Below are 18,657 nucleotides of genomic sequence, written 5' to 3'. Positions count from 1 at the left end.
TTCCACAAACAGGAAACCACCACCAATAAGGCCCTGCCATGGGTCAGTGACAACCAGGCAGCACCCAGCTTTTTTGGCTATATGCTATATGAACCTTCTCCAATCTGATGCCCTCTAGATGTTTTGGACTACAACTTCTATCAGCCCCAGCTAGCACAGCTGACTGGAGTTGCAGTCCCAAACATCTGGAGGACTCCAGGTTGGTGAATCATCTAAACCAGATGATCCTATGGAAGCCTTGTGCGGCCTCTAGCTCATGTTCATATCCTGAGAGCTCATTATGAAAATGTATGGTTTAATGCTGTGAAACCCTAAAACATTTACATCCACATTACAAATAAAAGCGGAAACCTGAAAAAGGAAGGTATAATTTGCATGGAATTAGCACATTCAAATTTAGAAATCATTACTTTAATCTAAATGGAAATACAATACATCTCACCACAGTGGGGAGACTTAGCAGCAATTTGTCATGTGTTTACAGCTGATTAACAACTTGAAACCTTCTTCTCCCCCTTTTTATGGTTCTTCATATTTAAACTGGACAGGACAGCCCTTCCAATAGGAAACACCAGCAAATAGAGCAATGCCTTTGACAGCCATGAGGGGTCTCCTCTGTAATGTAGGATACATGGCCACAGCTGTTCTGGAGAAAATTTGTATCTGGCCCTGTATTGCCCCCAGAGTCTCAGAGACATATTTTTTTTACCTTTTTTTACCTGATCCCTTTTTACTGGAAATCCCTGGGATGAAGCTGGGACATTTTACATGCAAAGCATCAGTTTTACCATTGTGCTGCAGTTTCTCCCCATTGTAATTTGTAATGTCAAAATTCCTAGTATTGAATGCCACACAAAACACCTCCATTCCTCCTATGTGTTTGCATTAACTGTTTTCAAAGACGGAGAAACAGCCTGTGTGCATTTTACTTCCATAATTCACAACATGCCTGCATTATCCTGAATTGGCCTCCTGCCCCTGTATGATGAATGCTGTCTTCATGCCAAAGGAAGCAATGTCTTATCGTTCCTATTGTTTCTGTCTCTGCTTCCTATTTCATTGCTCCTATTTAGCTTTTGGGTTCAAGACAAATAGTACTTTGATGGTGGTGGGACCATGATAAAGACAACAACTAATGGTGCAGCTGCTAAGTGTACTGAACCAAATGAGCCTATAGGGATATGTTCATTAAGAACTGTGCCATATAAAATGGCTTTTCACATTATCATATGAAAATGTTTATAGTACACTATTTTTCCAACAGAAGTAAAAAGAGGAAAGTAGAGGAGGAAACAGTATTTCCAAACTTTTTTGTTGCAAACAAAAACTAGGTAATAACCAGTTCTAAAATGACCCTCAGCACACAAAACTTATTTCCCACATATATTTTGAAGACTTGGTATTAAATTCATGAGCAATCCTTTTAAACTGAGCAAACAGCAAAAACAAAAGAGAAATCCATGTAATTTCAGTAGATTTTATGTTATATATTCAGAAAACAGTAATCCTATTGCAAAACAGATATTTTAATGATTGTAAAATAACATAAAATGGCTAGGGCCATTTTGACATCAAATTCTAGAGCTCATTCTGTTTTGAAGTAACCACTTTCATGGACTTTATCTTTTTCCAATTATACATTGTAATTAGTATTTTGCATTTGTCTCCATGATTTAAGATGTTAAATAATGTATAGGTTCAACAGAGTTCTATGATGAAGGACAAGTATTTGAGTGAACATGTAACCTGACCCCAAGCCACTTTCCAGCACTTTGTCATTAGTACAGGAAAGGTTGGGTAGGTTACAGTGATGCATGAGCTTTCACATCCTGCAGCGCAGTTGAGTTCTACAGTTTCCATTAGGAACAAATAGGTATCGTTTGATACCTCGCAAAATAGGTGGGCTACAATCCAAAAACCACTTGGATGGATAAAAGGTAATACACAAGAGAGAGAGAGAGAGAGAGAGAGAGAGAGAGAGAGAGCGCTTTCTAATTAACAGAGTTTGGCTCTGTGATTGGGAGTTTGTGGAGGTAGCTGTGTCTATGTGGCCTGATTAACCAGGACTGAAGTTTTGATTGAGCCAGGATTTTAATCAGTTAATCAGTTTGATTAATTGTATAATCTTGCAGCCCTCCAGATTTTAGCTGGGCAGATTCTTGTGGCCATCACCAGTAAACTATATAAGGTTATAATGCTCTTTTAAAAACTGTGACTAATTAAAAACAACACCCAGACATTAAAAATGCCTGTTCTTAACAATTCAAGGGTGTATATCTATGCTCATCTTTAACTCCAAGTTGCAGCTGAGAACGCTCCCCTAACAAGGAAGGTATGGTGGGGCAGAGGAGCATCACATGTCAACATCATGTGTTGGTGGCCACAGGCAGTGCAAGGCAGCTGCCTCCACTATCATACTTTTGTGTTGTACATTATGGCCTATTAGCAAGCTGAATGTGTGACTTATGAAGTCTCTATTTTCCCACCTAAGCCCCAGGCAGGCAGGCACGCTCTTAGAAAGAGAGGCAGATCTAGCACAAAAAGTACTCATCATAATGCCGAACAAAAGGTTACACACACTTTTCTAAGGTTAGTTAATAGCACCTAGAACACACTTCATTCTTTATACAAGGCCAGAGAATCACATTAATGCATTGATTTGCATTAATTCATTTTAGCCTTGCAAACAACTGCACAATGCTATGGGTAAATTTCTCCAACTACTTTATAAAATGTCAAGATTCTAAAGTATCCCTATCTTTTCACAGAGAAATCACTATATTATTCCCACACTCCACTGAGAGGCTATGAAAGGTAAGACCCACAATTATGCTTATGTGGAGTACATGGGGAGTCCAGGATCACAAGAGAGGGACACACAGTCCTTTTCATATGGCTTCTTCTTATTTACCATGTGTCTAGTTGCATATGGGGTGTTGGGGGGGGGGTAATACGTCTGGTTGGCGACACATCATGATCCTTCTGGGGCAGTTTGTCCACCTTTGATTTTCATCCTGCACTCAGCTCTCACCTGTGACTCCTGTCAGCACTGACAGCAGCCACACCCCACAAAATGACTTCAGTTGGCTGCATAAACCATGTGAGGGTAGCCAATGGGTCTCAAACCCTCAATGTTCTCCTGCATTATCTCCTGTTTATCAAGATGCCCTTTTCAAGTTGTACTGTATAGTACATTTTCTGCTTTTGGTGTTTCATTACCTATTTGTATGAAATGTTTTCAAAACCAAAAGAAATAGAAAAAAGGATGCCAAACTGTTGCATAGGTATTTAGAAAACTGGATACTTTGTCCTAAAAGCATATTTCCTAAAAAGATATTTCCTGTTAAACTTATTCCTGTTAAACAGATTGGCCCTCAGAGTTTCAAAGTGCAGAAGTTCAACTCAAGGCAGCATTTGTGAAATATCAATAGAAGAATCTGTCTTGTCTTTACAACATCAGCACATTCCATTATTTATTTATATTAAAAATAACAACTACATTGCAAGCAAAGCATATTTGCCTTTGAATTTTCCATACCGATTTTTCAGCTTTTACACTTAATTCAATATATTTTCTTATTGAAGTTTCAACCCCCCTTAATCAGTAAGTTGGGGAGGGGGGAATCCTGCAACCAACAAAAAAATGAATTATTTTGAGGCAAAATGGCCTCAGGAAAACTTTATGTAATGTATGTTGCTTTCAGATTCAAAATGTCTTTTATGCCAAGTAAGACACCAGACTTTTGCTTTGTGAAATTACTTACTATCTTTCAAAATTCTAGCCTTTCCTTTTAATCACAGACATACATATTCTCTCTGACTCACTGTTTCCAAACCTATTTTTTTAAATTGTTGTTGTTTGTTGTTTAGTCGTGTCCGACTCTTCATGACCCCATGGACCAGAGCACGCCAGGCACTCCTTCCTGTCTTCCACCGCCTCCCGCAGTTTGGTCAAACTCATGTTTGTAGCTTTGAGAACACTGGCCAACCATCTCATCCTCTGTCTTCCCCTTCTCCTAGTGCCCTCAATCTTTCCCAGCATCAGGGTCTTTTCCAAAGTATTTTTTAATACTTTGCCATAAAGAGGCACCATAATAAAATAAAAAACCCTCACTTTCTGCCAAGTGCATAGATATGGAGCCCCAAGATTCAGTAAAGTTGATCCTACATTTGTGCTTTCGGTGTCTCAAATCGCACAAAAGGAAAATATATTATATAATCATTATACTAGGGTTGTCATTTTCGAACAGAAAAGTTGCTGAACTTTTTGGGCAAAATCACAAAAATTAATGCTGTTATTGAGCTATCTTTATGGGAAAATGGCACTGCCAGCATGGGCTGTCATACGTCCAGATTTTCCCAGTCATTTCCCCCAATTTCCATACTGCCAACTGCAGTATTCCAGATATGCCCTGGAAGATCCAGACATATGGCAACCCTAAATTATACCCATTTATTTTTAAGTATTATTTTGTACATGCATGCCACCTGATACCAACCACATATAGACTATAACAATGACCACAGAAGCTAGGCATCACCATAGTTAACCTTCTTTCTCTCACACCAGAAAATTAGCAGAAACGTGTTTCAGAAAACGTTCAGATACAGTCAGGGCCGGATTTAGGTTTGATGAGGCCCTAAGCTACAGAAGGTAATGGGGCCTTTTATAAGTCCAGCTGTCCTTTGTCAACAACAAATTGTCACTGTTTTGTGTGTTGAATATATGCTATATCAGTGGTGGCCAAACCTGGCCCTCCAGATCTGAAGCCATTGGCACATAACAAAATATGTGTTTTATTTGTTTTTTACCTTATATTTTGGAAATGTACACCCAGTGGTGTTTTTTCCCTTTAATTTTTTTTGGGGCCCCCAAGAGAGTGGGGCCCTAAGCTATAGCTTATACGTAAATCCGGCACTGGATACAGTACATAATAGAAGAAGAAGGAGGAGGACGACGAGGAGGAGGAGGTGTTCCCATAATTAAAAATGTATTTTACTGTTTGTAACATAAAAATAATAATCCCCAAGCCCTACATTGTACCTTTGAAACACGGGATTATATCCAGTTGTGTCCCTCCACTGGTGGAAGGCTCTTTGATCCAGTGGATGCTTCAGTGAGTGGAAATGGGGTGGGGGAATCTGTCTTGCTCCTGCATCCCCTCCCTTCATCTGCATCACCTCATATGATGCTCCAAAGGGTCCCCAAACCATATAGAGTAGATCAGGAAAGGGGCACAGATGTCTGCAGGGAAAAGGGGAAATCAGCAGAAAATCTCTCCCACTCCATTTTTCACTCATGGAAATCTCTGCTGGATCAGGGAGCCCATTGCCAGCAGAAGGATGCAACTGGAAATAGCCTGTGACCCTCCATTAAAAGTTAAATACCTTTTAACTAGCAGTTGTTTTCATCAAGGCAGAGAGATGTAGTAGAAACTATTTTGTTGCCTGAAAGCTTGCTAATTACTTGTTTGAAAGGTTAGGAATGGTTGGTTTATACATGAACGCCAGTACTGTAGTTCTAAAAGTTACCGTATTTTTCGCTCTATAACACGCACCCGACCATAACACGCACGTAGTTTTTAGAGGAGGAAAATCCGTAGGCATGCCACCCGTAGGCATTCCCTCCATAACACACACAGACATTTCCACTTACTTTCTAGGAGGAAAAAAGTGAGTGTTATGGTGCAAAAAATACGGTATCCTTTAAAATACTGAACTGGTTCCAGATCATTTTGCACAAGGGAATTAAAGATTCCCTGCTCCCATCAAAGTGGCAGACCTAATTGTCACAAAGCCCAGAGAAATTAACTTAACCGGGAAACTAAACATATTTCAGTACTTCTCTCAAGAAGAGCATTTGCTCGAAATATATTGGGATTTTTATCTAATCTCTAAATATGGTTTTTCACCATTTTGTATTTGCCCCATTTCTTGTTTTTGTATTGGATCTAATAATTAGCAATGATTCAAAGAATATGTCTTTAAAGAAGTATTTAATGAATGAGATTAAGAGTGTGGGTGGGAATAAGCTAACTGATGGAATATTTAAAGAAAAAGTTATATGAAATGTTTTAATGTATGTATTTACATATTTAATTTATTTGTGTGTGTGTGTAGCTTATATATTGTTGTATTTAACATAAGATTATAGGTATAGATAGGTATACCTATCTTATAGGTATTATTATAGGTAGCAAAAATGGGGTTAGTTTGAAATTTCAAGTTGGGTGCACAATACACCTTAAAATACCCACTTTAAAATACCTACATGAAAACCGTGAATACCTTTCATTTTTTGAATCTGGAATTCTGGATTTCTTTTAGGCTTTGGAAACATGGAATAATATGGTGATCCCAAGTGTAAGGATTTAGCAGTATGAAGATTTGCTACCATGATTGCTTTGGGCAATCATCAATTTCACTAATGAAACCAAATTCAGAACCATGTGCATGCCTTTGATTTTTAGTTATTTCTTTGATGCTAGGTAAAAGGTAAAAAGGTAAAGGACCCCTGGACGTTTAAGTCCAGTCAAAGGCGATTATGGTGTGTGGCACTCATCTCGCTTTCAGGCCGAGGGAGCCAGTGTTTGTCCGCAGACATCTTTCTGGGTCATGTGACCAGCATGACTAAACCGCTTCTGGCACAACAGAATACCATGATGGAAACCAGAGCACATGGAAACACCGTTTACCTTCCCACCACAGCGGTACCTATTAATCTACTTGCACTGGCATGCTTTTGAACTGCTAGGTTGGCAGGAGCTGGGAAAGAGCAAAGGGAGCTCACCACGGACCTTCTGATCAGCAAGCCCAAGAGGCTCAGTGGTTTAGACCACAGCACCACCCATGTCCTAATGCTAAGTAATGGCCATAGTAGACCTCCAATATTATTTCAAAGGGTGTGCACTTTATTTCTAAAAAGAAAGATAATTTTGGGTGGGCTTATTTCCCCATGAAGTCAGAAAAGTAAATTTGACTCAACAAGCAAGCTTTTTCTTCTTTCTTTTTTGCTAGTGAAATAATACATTTCTAGAATCCAGCTCAACTGGAGAAGTGGAAATGGTAGAGTTCTTAATTGATTGAGGTAGCATTAGGGATGATGCAATAATTGCTTTAATTAGCTCCTATTAAACTGGTATGTAAGTTGATAGTCTGCTTCCATCTGAACAGCTTCACAGCTGTGCTCTGTCAATACATCAGCTCATTTTAATCTCTTTGCTTCTGTGCTGTGCCTCTCCTTTTTGAACTCTGGTGTTTTCTCACTTCATTTCAGTGATTAGTCATATATCCCCAAACTATATACTAATCAATTTCAGCCTGATTAAAGCCTAAATGTTGCTTCAAGGTGAAGTACACAAGCTTTTAAGTGATACAAAACTCTTGATTGGGAGGAAGCATATGTGCTTACTTTGCATATACTGTAGTAAAGCTGGCCATTTGTATTTATCTGCCAAACAGTGAATAAAAAATTACCATACTTCAGCTTCACACCTGATAAGAAATCCAAGGAATCTAATGGTAAGACAGTGACAACTGGTTTACCAAATAGTTACATGCACACTCTCCTAAATTACCAGTTGGTAAATTGTTGTCTTTTATTTGCCTTTGATACCAGGGGCAGCGAATTTCCTTTAGTCCAAGGACCACATGCCCATTTGGACAACCTTCTAAGGGTGATAAGACAGTGCCAGAGGTAGAAGTGGGTGGAGCTATAGATGTGCCTCTGACCTTTGTACAATAGGCTACATGCCAGCCTTGCGAAACTCAAGCATTTCCATATATATTCATAAACACATTTCTCCATCCTCTAGCCAGACAAGCAAGAGGCATTATCATAGTTCAGTGATACACTGAATGACTCAGTGACGGTGCAGAACTGGGCTGGTGAGCAGACCTGTTTGGGGGAAAGCCCAGGACCCACTGGCAAAGGAATGGGGGGGAGAGCATCACCCCTGGCAACATCGGGGAAGGGGGTACCATTGCAGCTGCCCCCAGACACGCTGTGCATCCCTCCACTATGCTGGGCGCCACACCCCCAGGAAACATGCCATGCCCCCAGATGCACACCACGCCCCAGGGATGCACGCTACACCCCCGCGTGCGATGAGCCACGCCCCCCACCCCCCAGGATCAGCGCCAGCCACGCCCCCGCCTTCTCTCTGCCCCCAAGTGCTGGAGCATGCGGCTTCACCACTGCCCAGACCTCAAAGTACTAGAGAGAAGTACCTGGAGGACTGTGTTTGGCCTCCTGCTCAAGGTTTCCCACCCCTGTTTTATCACACAAATTCATGCAGATCCAAATATAATTTGCGGGAGATATATATATTTTAAAAGACTTGTCTAGTAATCAGGGTCTCATTCAGTAGAGCGTGAGACTCTTAATCTCCAGGCCATGGGTTCAAGCCCTACACTGGGCAAAAGATTCCTGCATTGCAGGGGGTGGTCCCTTTCAAATCTACAGTTCTATTTGTGAAAAATAAATAAATCCAGTTTTCTATCTGTTGTGGAAGTACTATTTTCCTTAACTGTCATCACAGTGAGAGAGCCAGAGAAACTCAAGAAACTCCCCCCATCCCGTCACAAAATTCATTATGAAAGAAAATATTTGTAGTAATCTCAAATAGCTGACAGCTTAATCACATGTTTCCTTTCAGGAGAACTAAAAATGGCACCCCTCCAATACTCAAATATCCCCAAAGGCATGTAAAATATGCTACGATTTTAATCCAGAAAACTATGCTAGTTTCTTTTTGGATATTCCTGTTCGACACTTCAGAAGGAGCATTCAGAAAAAGCTATTATTATTATTATTGCTATTATTATTATTATTATTACTACTACTACATTGCCACTAGGTAATGTGTAATCCAAGTAAAGAAGAATACACTCTAGTTAGTTGATGTTGTTTTCTAAAGTATAAAACTATACAATAAACTCAAACTTTCAATTCACATTTAAAGCAGGTATCAGGCACAGTTAACTAACAACAGAAAGGTGAAAGTTAGTTAGTTATTAGGTAAAGGTAAAGGTACCCCTGCCCGTACGGGCCAGTCTTGACAGACTCTAGGGTTGTGCGCTCATCTCACTCTATAGGCCGGGAGCCAGCGCTGTCCGCAGACACTTCTGGGTCACGTGGCCAGCGTGACAAGCTGCATCTGGCGAGCCAGCGCAGCACACGGAACACCGTTTACCTTCCTGCTGGTAAGTGGTCCCTATTTATCTACTTGCACCCGGGGGTGCTTTCGAACTGCTAGGTTGGCAGGCCTGGGACCGAATGACGGGAGCGCACCCCGCAGCAGGGATTCGAACTGCCGACCATGCGATCGGCAAGTCCTAGGCGCTGAGGTTTTACCCACAGCGCCACCCGCGTCCCTAAGTTAGTTATTAGGGCTAACCAAAAAGTCACAAAAATGTGGCAGAAATTTAGCTCCTGCTTTGGGTAGCACCCTGCTTGATGAATAATTTCAGAGAATGGGAAAAAATGAATGTTATTTTAAATAACAGGGTTTTTTGTTTTTTTTACTTTCCAAACTGAATTGAAATCTGAAGCTTTTATGATTCAAGGGTTTGAATGCATGATGCATAAAATAGTGGCTCCTATTATCTGGGAAGAGGTAGTTGCTCTGGTTACATAACTTGAGAATGCAAGTTTCAAAGTCAGATGGATGTCTCTGTTTTAGTTTTACATAATAGACACATCCACCGTGATATACTTGTACAATGTAATATAATATGATACACCTTCTTCCTAGATGTGTCAGATATCTTCTTGCAATATTTCGTTCCTCCTAAAGAAGGAGGTTGGTCAGCAAGTGTGAGAAGAGATCAATACTATTTGATTGTTTTCCTCTTTAGGGTACTAATACATCGAGTGTTTCACAACATGCTGTCTAAACCCAGCAAAAACAAACACGCCAGCAGGATAATTAATTTAATGAGATTATCTCACCGGTGGTTGCCCTTCTTTTGGCAGCACTCACACTTAGGCACAGTCCATGAAAAGGACTGCGGCTGCAGATACCCTCAGTGAAAACCTTTTTATATTTGCCAAACAATATGCTATGTTTTAATGAGAAGTATAAAACAATGGTTTTTTAAAATAAATATAAAATAACATTTTATTTCTCCTGATAAATAAAAACAATTATCTTTCTTAAAGGGAGACTTGTTTCTAAGCAAATGCTGGATATCACACTGGCAGATTACTGCAATTTAATATGATAGAATATAAGTAATGGTATGAATAAATAAAAATGAACACCTTGTTGGAATAGGCTGTGTGTGCTTCTACCACTTTTCAGTTTGAACTTTACTTTGCATGAAGTAAATATATACTTTATATACTGTGTGTGTGTGTGTGTGTGTGTGTGTGTGTATGGCTGCAGTCCTCTGTACACTTACCTGAGTTCAGGTGGGATTTGCGCTACATGAAAAATAAAGTGAAATGGCAGCATATTCCTATAGGTTACTCTGCTGCTGCACTAGTAGAAATTACCACCATATCTAATGCATTGCTCGGCCAAGAAAGAAGGAAATTACACAGCATGGAGAATATAAAAAGTGGTGTAGAAAGTACAGACAGAGCCCCAGAATCCCTGGAAGTACCATCATGGCCCACCATTCAGGGGCGGTGCCAGTGAGCGAGAGCTGAGCCAATATGGTATAGGATTGCACCCTAATATTGATTAGCAGCAACTGTAGCAGGGATTAATGTTGTTACATGCATATTTAATCTTCTGGGATTCATTCCAAAGCCTTACTTCTCCTTGGACTTTGAAAAATAACAGCAAGGCCTCACAGGCATTAACCTGCAACTTTTTTTTTTTTGTAACAGATACCAGTTTCCCACAGGAAACTGCAAGGCACTGCTGGGCATCTCAGAATAAATTATTATTTACATTAAATAAATCCCTTAAAATAAGTCTGGATTCTTCAGAAAGGATACACACAAACCTTAATAAATAAATAAATCTGTAGCTCTTTTTAAACTCCATACATTTTTGTGCTGCTGTGTTAGCTGTGAAAGCCATTACTACTAAAGAGAGGGTATTTTTTGTGACCTAAAGTGACTTAGAACTAAAGGCTAAAGAGGTCTGATTTATTCTGATGAATTTAAAGGCCACCTATGACACTCAGGGTGAATTATATCTTCTTCCTCTTTTTAATTCATATGAAAATAGCATTATTATTATTATTATTATTAATCATCATCATCATTATCACAATCATCATAAATTTATGTTACTGTTAGAGTTTATTTACCCGAATTTGGAGATTATGTATTTACATATCCATTAAAGTAGTTTTTAATATATGCATGCTGGTCTCCATATATGATGCAAAGCTGTAAATCTTCATAACTCTATTTCATTCTTCACCAATGACAGCCGTGAAGTCAGATTGTAATTCTTGCACTGTGAAGCATCTATATACAAGTACTTGCTTGGCAAATGGAGTACTGCAAGGCATGCATTTTCTTCCCCGTTAAGTTTTTTGGTTTTTTTTAAATTCAAGGGTAAATGTCAAAACAATGCTGTAAAACCAATTAAGAAGAAAGAAAACAAGATTAGAGGTGCTACTTGAATTATTTATTGTTGTGCACTGTTGCCAAGTCTTTAAATAAGTAGTTAATAGACCTTACAGTAACTCTCTTTGCAATACTGTAATTTATTTAATGCACTTTTCAGCAATGCACAAGCATTAATCTGAAAGACTCCATGTTGATCTGTACTGTACCTTTCTACAGAACAGTAACAATATACACAAGGAATCTTCAGCAGAAGGGCAGAAGACCACATTTACTTGAACACTCTTGCAGTATTCAACTACACAGCTTTGGTTACTGTGTAAGCAGCAGGTAATGAAAAATCATTGACCACCAATGCTGAATTTTGTAGATTTGCTCAGTGTCATTAAAGAAATAAGCTACTGACTGCTATAATTTCAAGCATTTTTCCAAACTGGGTACAGTTATCAATACTGTTCTGAATATGATAGCTCCCGTTGCTTGGTCCCAGCTCCTGCCAACCTAGAAGTTCAAAAGCACATAAAAAGTGCAAGTAGATAAATAGGCACAGCTCTGGGGAGCGAAGGTAAACGGCGTTTCTGTGCGCCACTCTGGTTTCACCAGAAGCAGCTTCATCATGCTGGCCACATGACCCGGAAAAACAAACACTGGCTCCCTCGGCTAGTAAAGCGAGATGAGCGCCGCAACCCCAGAGTTGTTCGCAACTGGACTTAACTGTCAGGGGTCCTTTACCTTTTAACCTGATCAGAGTAAATACCCTAATTTCTCAATACTGTCCAGTAGCCCGTTAGAGACCAACTAAGGTGCTACTGGACAATTTTTTAATTTATTTTGACTGTGTCAGACCAACATGGCTACCTATCTGAATTCTCAACAATGATTTTCCTTCTGAATTTTTAAGATAGTGGTAGAAAATATTTAGCTCATATTCCATAAAAAGTCTTGCCAGGTCACCTTACCCCATATATACCCACTCATCCACTTCAATCTGTGGAACCATCAGTGTTACAGGTGTTGCATAAAGTTGGCATGTACTGTACTGCAACCTTGTTTTCACCTTACCGCTGATTTCAATTATTTTGGAAGAGTCATATATATGTCTAATATAGTCCACCAAAGGAAGCACGTTTGAAGGAGCTTCTATAAGGCAACATTATGGGATGGGTGTTTCCAGCTACCCTGCCCTTTGCCCTTGGAAGCCTTATGAGAAGCTGATTCAGGAGAGGAACGGTGAGGAGCATTATGGGAAGGCTGTTTCTAGGACTAAGGTGAAACCGTGAAACTCCCTTGTTACTTTTGATATTGGATCCTGCTTGTTGGTTAAGCAATCTTCTTATATTTATAGTATTAAAATGTATTTTTCTGTGTTACTCTATTTGCTATTGTTTTGCTTTGTTATTATGAAATCGTTACTTTGTGGTTTGAGGACCCGGTCCCCGCATAGTGGAAATGAAAACACACGGACATGTGATATAAGGTTAATGGGCAAGAAAAGGCCACAACTTTATTGATTACAGCAAGTGAAAAGGTATTGGCTTAGGCATTGGATTACGTCAGTTGACTCCTAAAAAGGGGGGTTTATTCACCAGTAGGTGGAGCCTGTTGATGCTAATCCAACTATAGGCTCTCCCTTGATGTCACCGAGGGTCGTGCCATGGCCTCCCGCCACGCAGGCATCGGACAGAATACACAACCGCTGGATTCCTTTAACAGAATACCCAAAAATTGAAGGCGTAGGCAATGGCCACACCTAGCCCTTCCACACACCACACCACATTATTCCAATGCCTAACCGCCACCCCACAGCCCAAGAGTGAGGGCCGCGTGGCTGGCGCAGCAGTGATTTACGCTGCCGTCCACGCCCCTTCAAAGGCACCTGGTTGGGTGCCTGCCTGTGGGCATGGTGCGCCAGCCAGGTGAGTGGGAGGCAGAGACCGGCTCCCGCCCACAACCACTCACCTCTTTTGCAGGAGGAGAGTCTATGTCATTTTTTGTTGTGCTACATTGAAATTGTTTCTGTAGTTTGTTTGAAATGCATCCCTGGTTTTTTTGTAAACCGCTTTTGAGCATTTTTTTTTGTGTGTGGAAAAGCAGCATACATATAAAATGAATGAACAAATTTACTCTTTCTGCATCAGGTGCTTAAAATATTGAGGTATTGGAACATGAACAATGCTTTTAAACAACAACAACAACAACAACAAAGAATAAATAGATCTACTGAAAACCAGAATTTTTGTTTTATCTACTACTATAGGATCCAATCAATTGTGCTGGAGTAGAGCTAGCCTTGGGAGAAAACTAAGTTATTTGTCATATATTCAAATAACACAATTTTAATGTGGTAGCTACAGGAGAAGTGCTTTTTAAGTGCTTATGTGATGATGGCATTGTGTGATAGAAGATGCATAAAGCTGGCTGCTGGCCACTGACTAGGAACTGGCAAGCCTTGTCCCAAGCATGTAGGCCCCCCATTCGGGTCTGTGAACTTGCCATTAGTGAGTTAAATTAGAAACAACTACAGCATTTTTGCTCAAGGAAAGGATATTAAGAAATAATAGAAAGAAATATGCATGTTTAATATTCTGGGCTTCATTCCAAAGTCTTACTTCTCTTTGTGCCTTTTTGAAAAATAACATCGGGGCCTCACTAGCATTAACCTGTAACTTTTTGTAATAGATACCATTTCCCCACAGGAAGCTGTCTTTCTGAAATAATACCAAATACTAACTTGTGTAATAATTGTTCTAATTAAAAAACAATGCAGGACACTGCTGGGCAGCAGAGGCTGTCTAAGGTGTCCCTATGCAACAACAGGAGCTTGTATCTGAATGACTGATCTGCTCCAGAAAGCACATAATAATATTGATGGAGGACTGACATGTCCACAAACCTAGTATTAATATCAATTATACTGAAGATTCTCTATGCCCTTGAGTCCACAGTTATTTTGGGGTGTTGGAACTGTTATGTATGCAGGCGTTTTAGGCTGAAGCAATGCAGGCCTAGACCTTCAGGCCTCCTGGAGCTCAGGAGCTTCATCTGCATAACAAAAGACAGAGAGGATTCTAAAACCCTCCAATGACATTGTTATTAGCTAGAAGATAGCCAATCCCTGCTGAGGGCCAATGTTGTGATTCACAAATTGCAAGCTTTCACAGGTGGTGTGCGTGTTTTGTCTGGGCTGGCTTAAGGTATATATACTGGCCCAAGTGCCCCTGTTTGTCATTCTTGTTCTTCCTGATGTTCCAATAAATCTTTTTTTGAGCCGAATCTCGGTCTTGGGTCATGCCTGAACCTACCTACACTTCAGGAACCACATATTGATTCCTGTTCTTCTGCATAATCCGTTTTATCAAGTATCAATGGAAACAAAGGTTAGGGAATGCATATCAGGTTCTAGGCTGGAACTTCAATTATTTCTGACCCTTTAGGTAAAGGTAAAGGGACCCCTGACCATTAGGTCCAGTCGTGACCGACTCTGGGGTTGTGGTGCTCATCTCACTTTACTGGCCGAGGGAGTCGGCGTACAGCTTCTGGGTCATGTGGCCAGCATGACTAAGCTGCTTCTGGCAAACCAGAGCAGCACACAGAAACACTGTTTACCTTCCCGCTGAAGCGATACCTATTTATCTATTTGCACTTTGACATGCTTTCGAACTGCTAGGTTGGCAGGAGCAGGGACCGAGCAACGGGAGCTCACCCCGTCGCAGGGATTCTAACCGCCGACCTTTTGATCAGCAAGTCCTAGGCTCTGTGGTTTAACCCACAGCGCCACCCCCGTCCCATGACCCTTTAGGTACCACTGCTTATAGTAGGACTGAACATACAGATTGACTGCAGTTTGTGTTTCTTTCAGCATAAACAGTGAGGAAAATTCTATTACTAACCTTAAAATGATGATTATGCATCTAAGACTCAAACAGTCCATTGAAATAAAATAACAAATGTCTCAAGAACAAATTTCCACCCTTGACCTTAAATTAAAAATGGACAGACAAATATTTCGTTTACTCTGGCAATGCTTAAGGTTCTAAATTAATGTTGAAAACACAATTCAGAATTTAAGAACATAACAAGAGCCCTGCTGGATCAGACCAAAGGATAATCTCATTCTTTTCTCACAGTGGCTAACCAGATGCCTGTGTGAAGCCATAAGCAGAATGTCAGCAAAACAGCATTCTCCTCACTTGTGCTCCTAGCTGCTGGTTTTAACAGGCACCCTCAGCAACAGGTGCTCTGACACTAGAGGTAATATAGCCAACATGGCTAGTAGCCATTGGTAGTCTTAACCTCCATAGAGTGGTATAATGCCATTTTAAAACCATCCACATTGTTGACCATTGCTACATCTGGTAAGAGTGGTACTATGCTCTGTTTGTCTAGGTTCACAAGTAACAGTAAGGCTTACAAGGGCCACATAAACAAACATTGGCTATAGGTAATGGTTAAGGAAATAGGAGTTTAATGGTGAGGCTGCATTCGAGTATCACACTAAGTGAAACCTTGGCGTGGGTGCCATGTTACACTGAACTCAAAGGACCAAGGAAGACTAAATTGGCTGTGATTTCCCAGGAGCACACACTTTCATGCATTTGCACTAAACTGTGGTTTGGCTTAGTGTTATGTGCAAATGTAGCCTTTCTGGGTCCTGAATGTTCTAACATTCAGCTTCATTGGATGGCCCTGGTATCTAGCATTATGAGAGAGGAAGTAAAACTGGTCTCTGTCCACTTTTTCCGCATTGCATCTCCTGTTATGTACTGAAGTTCTCATCCTGGGCCAGCAGGGGGATACTATAGATAGTTATGCAAATGAAGGATCGAAAGTGACGTTCAGTGATTGGATAGTTTGTATGCAAATGAAGGATCGAAAGTGACGTTCAGTGATTGGATAGTTTTAGAAAGTTGCTACAGTTACGTTGTTGCGTGTCGAGGTCCCCAGGTCCACCCCAATAACTCACACATCACACAGAATTTTTGTTTAAGGTTTTTGGCATAATTTTGGCCACAACTTTATTAAAATACAAATTTGTGAGTGGTTGCTTAGGCATTGGTTGCGACTATCTGCCCCCACCATGGGGGACAGACTGACATTCCGCACGATGCGAAAGTCAGAATGGGGGTTACGCGGAGCAGGGAACCTGCCCTCACCCCAAATGCAACCAGGCATTGGTTGCGACTATCTGCCCCCACCATGGGGGACAGACTGACATTCCGCACGATGCGAAAGTCAGAATGGGGGAATACACTTGGGGGTTACGCGGAGCAGGGAACCTGCCCTCACCCCAAATGCAACCAGGAGCTCATTGCTATGGCCCGAGCCCCCTTGACAGAGTGGACAAGCAATAGTTAGCCCCCAATTCCTTTAACGGAATCCCTTGCAGCAGCAGCATTAGAGGGGCAGGCACAGCCAATCCATGCCCCTCAACCAACCAAACCATAAACCAATGCCTAACCGCCACCGAGCACTCAAGCTCGCCGCCAACCACTCACAGCTGCAACCCCACCTTCAAACCCAACACAACAGAATTTAACCTTGTGTCATTTCCCAACGGGGAAAGATGAACACCATCGTCCCTGAAAAGGACGGCCTCCTTGAAGGTGATATTGGGGTGCGCGATCTACAGTTACGTTGTTCTGGAGCTCTTTATAAGAAGGCTGACTGAGCTCCTCAGTTCAGTTCTGTTCTGGCCTTTGAATAAACAAGAGCTGTTTGAAGAATCACTGTGTTGTCTGATATGTTCGCCCACAACTTAACATCTCCCATCTGCGAGACTCAATATTTTGAGCAAGTGGTAGCTACTAGCTCATTGCTTAGCCAAAAAGTCCCAGGCTCGGAAGGAACATGGTCTTAAGGCACCACTTACACCAATGATGTCACCATTCCCCTATCCAAGTTATTGTCAACATTTGAAAGTTCTCAGGTCTTTAGTATATGGAAATAAATAATGTTTGACAATGGTGTTGGAGGATTCATAAATATAAAATTACTTGTTACAGTATTAAAAATAGAGTTCACTTTTCTAAAAAAAGTATATATTACCCAATTGTAAGACGATAAATGTGCCATTCTCTCTAATGCTTCAACATTACAGCTCTATCTCTTAAAAAGCTGACATGGAAAATAGCAGCGTAATAAACCAATTCATCATAATGCGCAAAAGAAAGCATTGGAATAAATTGTAATAACCTTTCAAAAACTAGCAGCTTTTAAAAGTATTAATTTCTACTCCAGATAATTGGAAAGGACACCTGGGCGGTCAGGCAATATTTTTCATGGGATTGTCCTGTCAGGAACTCAGATTGTCTTTGGAGTCAGGAACAATCGTTTAGCGCTAAATGACAGTGAATCTTGCAAATGGGTATTCCTAGATGGTATTGCCATAAATTACAAAACTGAACTCCCCTCAAGGTCAGCCATAAAAGAGGGCAGGTATCAAACGGCATTCTTGGAGCTCTGAAGTAGTCTTCAAGCTTCATACAAACGGACGCCGGTTGTGTTCCTGCCATAAAAATCAACTTAATGGACTGACAGCACATATTATCATCAAAGCTTTATAAATTTCCTATATAGATCTACAAAATGCAATGAGGACTGTGTTTGAAATGGAAAGAGCTGTGGTTTCTGCTTATGCTAACTGTAAACATTGTTACTTAATTCTGAAGTGCTGACAGCCTTGAATTTGAGACTACAGTGCATTTTGCATTGAAAGCAAGCAACGCTTCGGTGCAGTTCAAAATAATCATACTAACACAATGGCTATTTTTTATTTCCCTTTTCCCTTTTTATAACATCTTTTGATACTTTGATATTTTGTAAAAAAGAGGTTCTACCAATGAACTATATTCCCATTTAAATATGAGTACTGTAAACAGGAGATCAAAAATCAAAGAGCAGCTTCTGAATTTTTTGGATGTCACTGAATGGAAATAAACAAAACCAATTCAAGGTTTTTTCAGATGGCATAGGAAGGTTCCCATGGAAAAGCAAGTGCGATTCCTCCTTATTCTGTGTCACCACAAGGTGCAGGTATTATCTCTTCTACCGCTGCATAGGCATTGACCAGACAGGTAATGTGACCAGAATATGCAGTGAACTAACCATGAAATCAGTCTGCACACACT

At 40.5% G+C, this 18,657-nt stretch overlaps 2 protein-coding genes and 1 long non-coding RNA gene across 10 annotated transcripts in view; 2 read left to right on the top strand and 1 right to left on the bottom strand.

Moving 5' to 3' along the window:
• Nucleotides 1–2,912, top strand: part of LOC309366867 — a 60,291-nt gene extending 57,379 nt beyond the window's left edge. The window contains exon 6 of the long non-coding RNA XR_014166898.1: nt 2,769–2,912. This is a non-coding gene — a long non-coding RNA (uncharacterized lncRNA). The remainder of the gene's footprint in view (nt 1–2,768) is intronic.
• The window catches only part of HS3ST5 (heparan sulfate-glucosamine 3-sulfotransferase 5), a 137,892-nt gene that overhangs the window by 29,966 nt on the left and 89,269 nt on the right, over nt 1–18,657 (bottom strand). The gene's annotated exons all lie outside the window — the stretch shown is intronic.
• The window catches only part of LOC309366315 (uncharacterized protein), a gene marked incomplete at its 3' end in the record, with an annotated part of 76,432 nt that continues 64,113 nt past the window's right edge, over nt 6,339–18,657 (top strand). Inside the window, exons 1-4 of the mRNA XM_081904767.1 lie at nt 6,339–6,710; nt 7,619–7,702; nt 9,756–9,817; nt 11,750–11,860. Of these exons, the coding sequence (XP_081760893.1) occupies nt 6,627–6,710; nt 7,619–7,702; nt 9,756–9,817; nt 11,750–11,860 (341 nt within the window). The 5' untranslated portion in view covers nt 6,339–6,626. The remainder of the gene's footprint in view (nt 6,711–7,618; nt 7,703–9,755; nt 9,818–11,749; nt 11,861–18,657) is intronic.

The sequence above is a fragment of the Podarcis melisellensis genome, assembly GCF_964234715.1.
Source record: "Podarcis melisellensis genome assembly, chromosome: 3".
Classification (NCBI taxonomy): domain Eukaryota; kingdom Metazoa; phylum Chordata; class Lepidosauria; order Squamata; family Lacertidae; genus Podarcis; species Podarcis melisellensis.
Note: the sequence above shows the minus strand (reverse complement) of the source record. Positions and strands in the feature narration are given on the sequence as shown.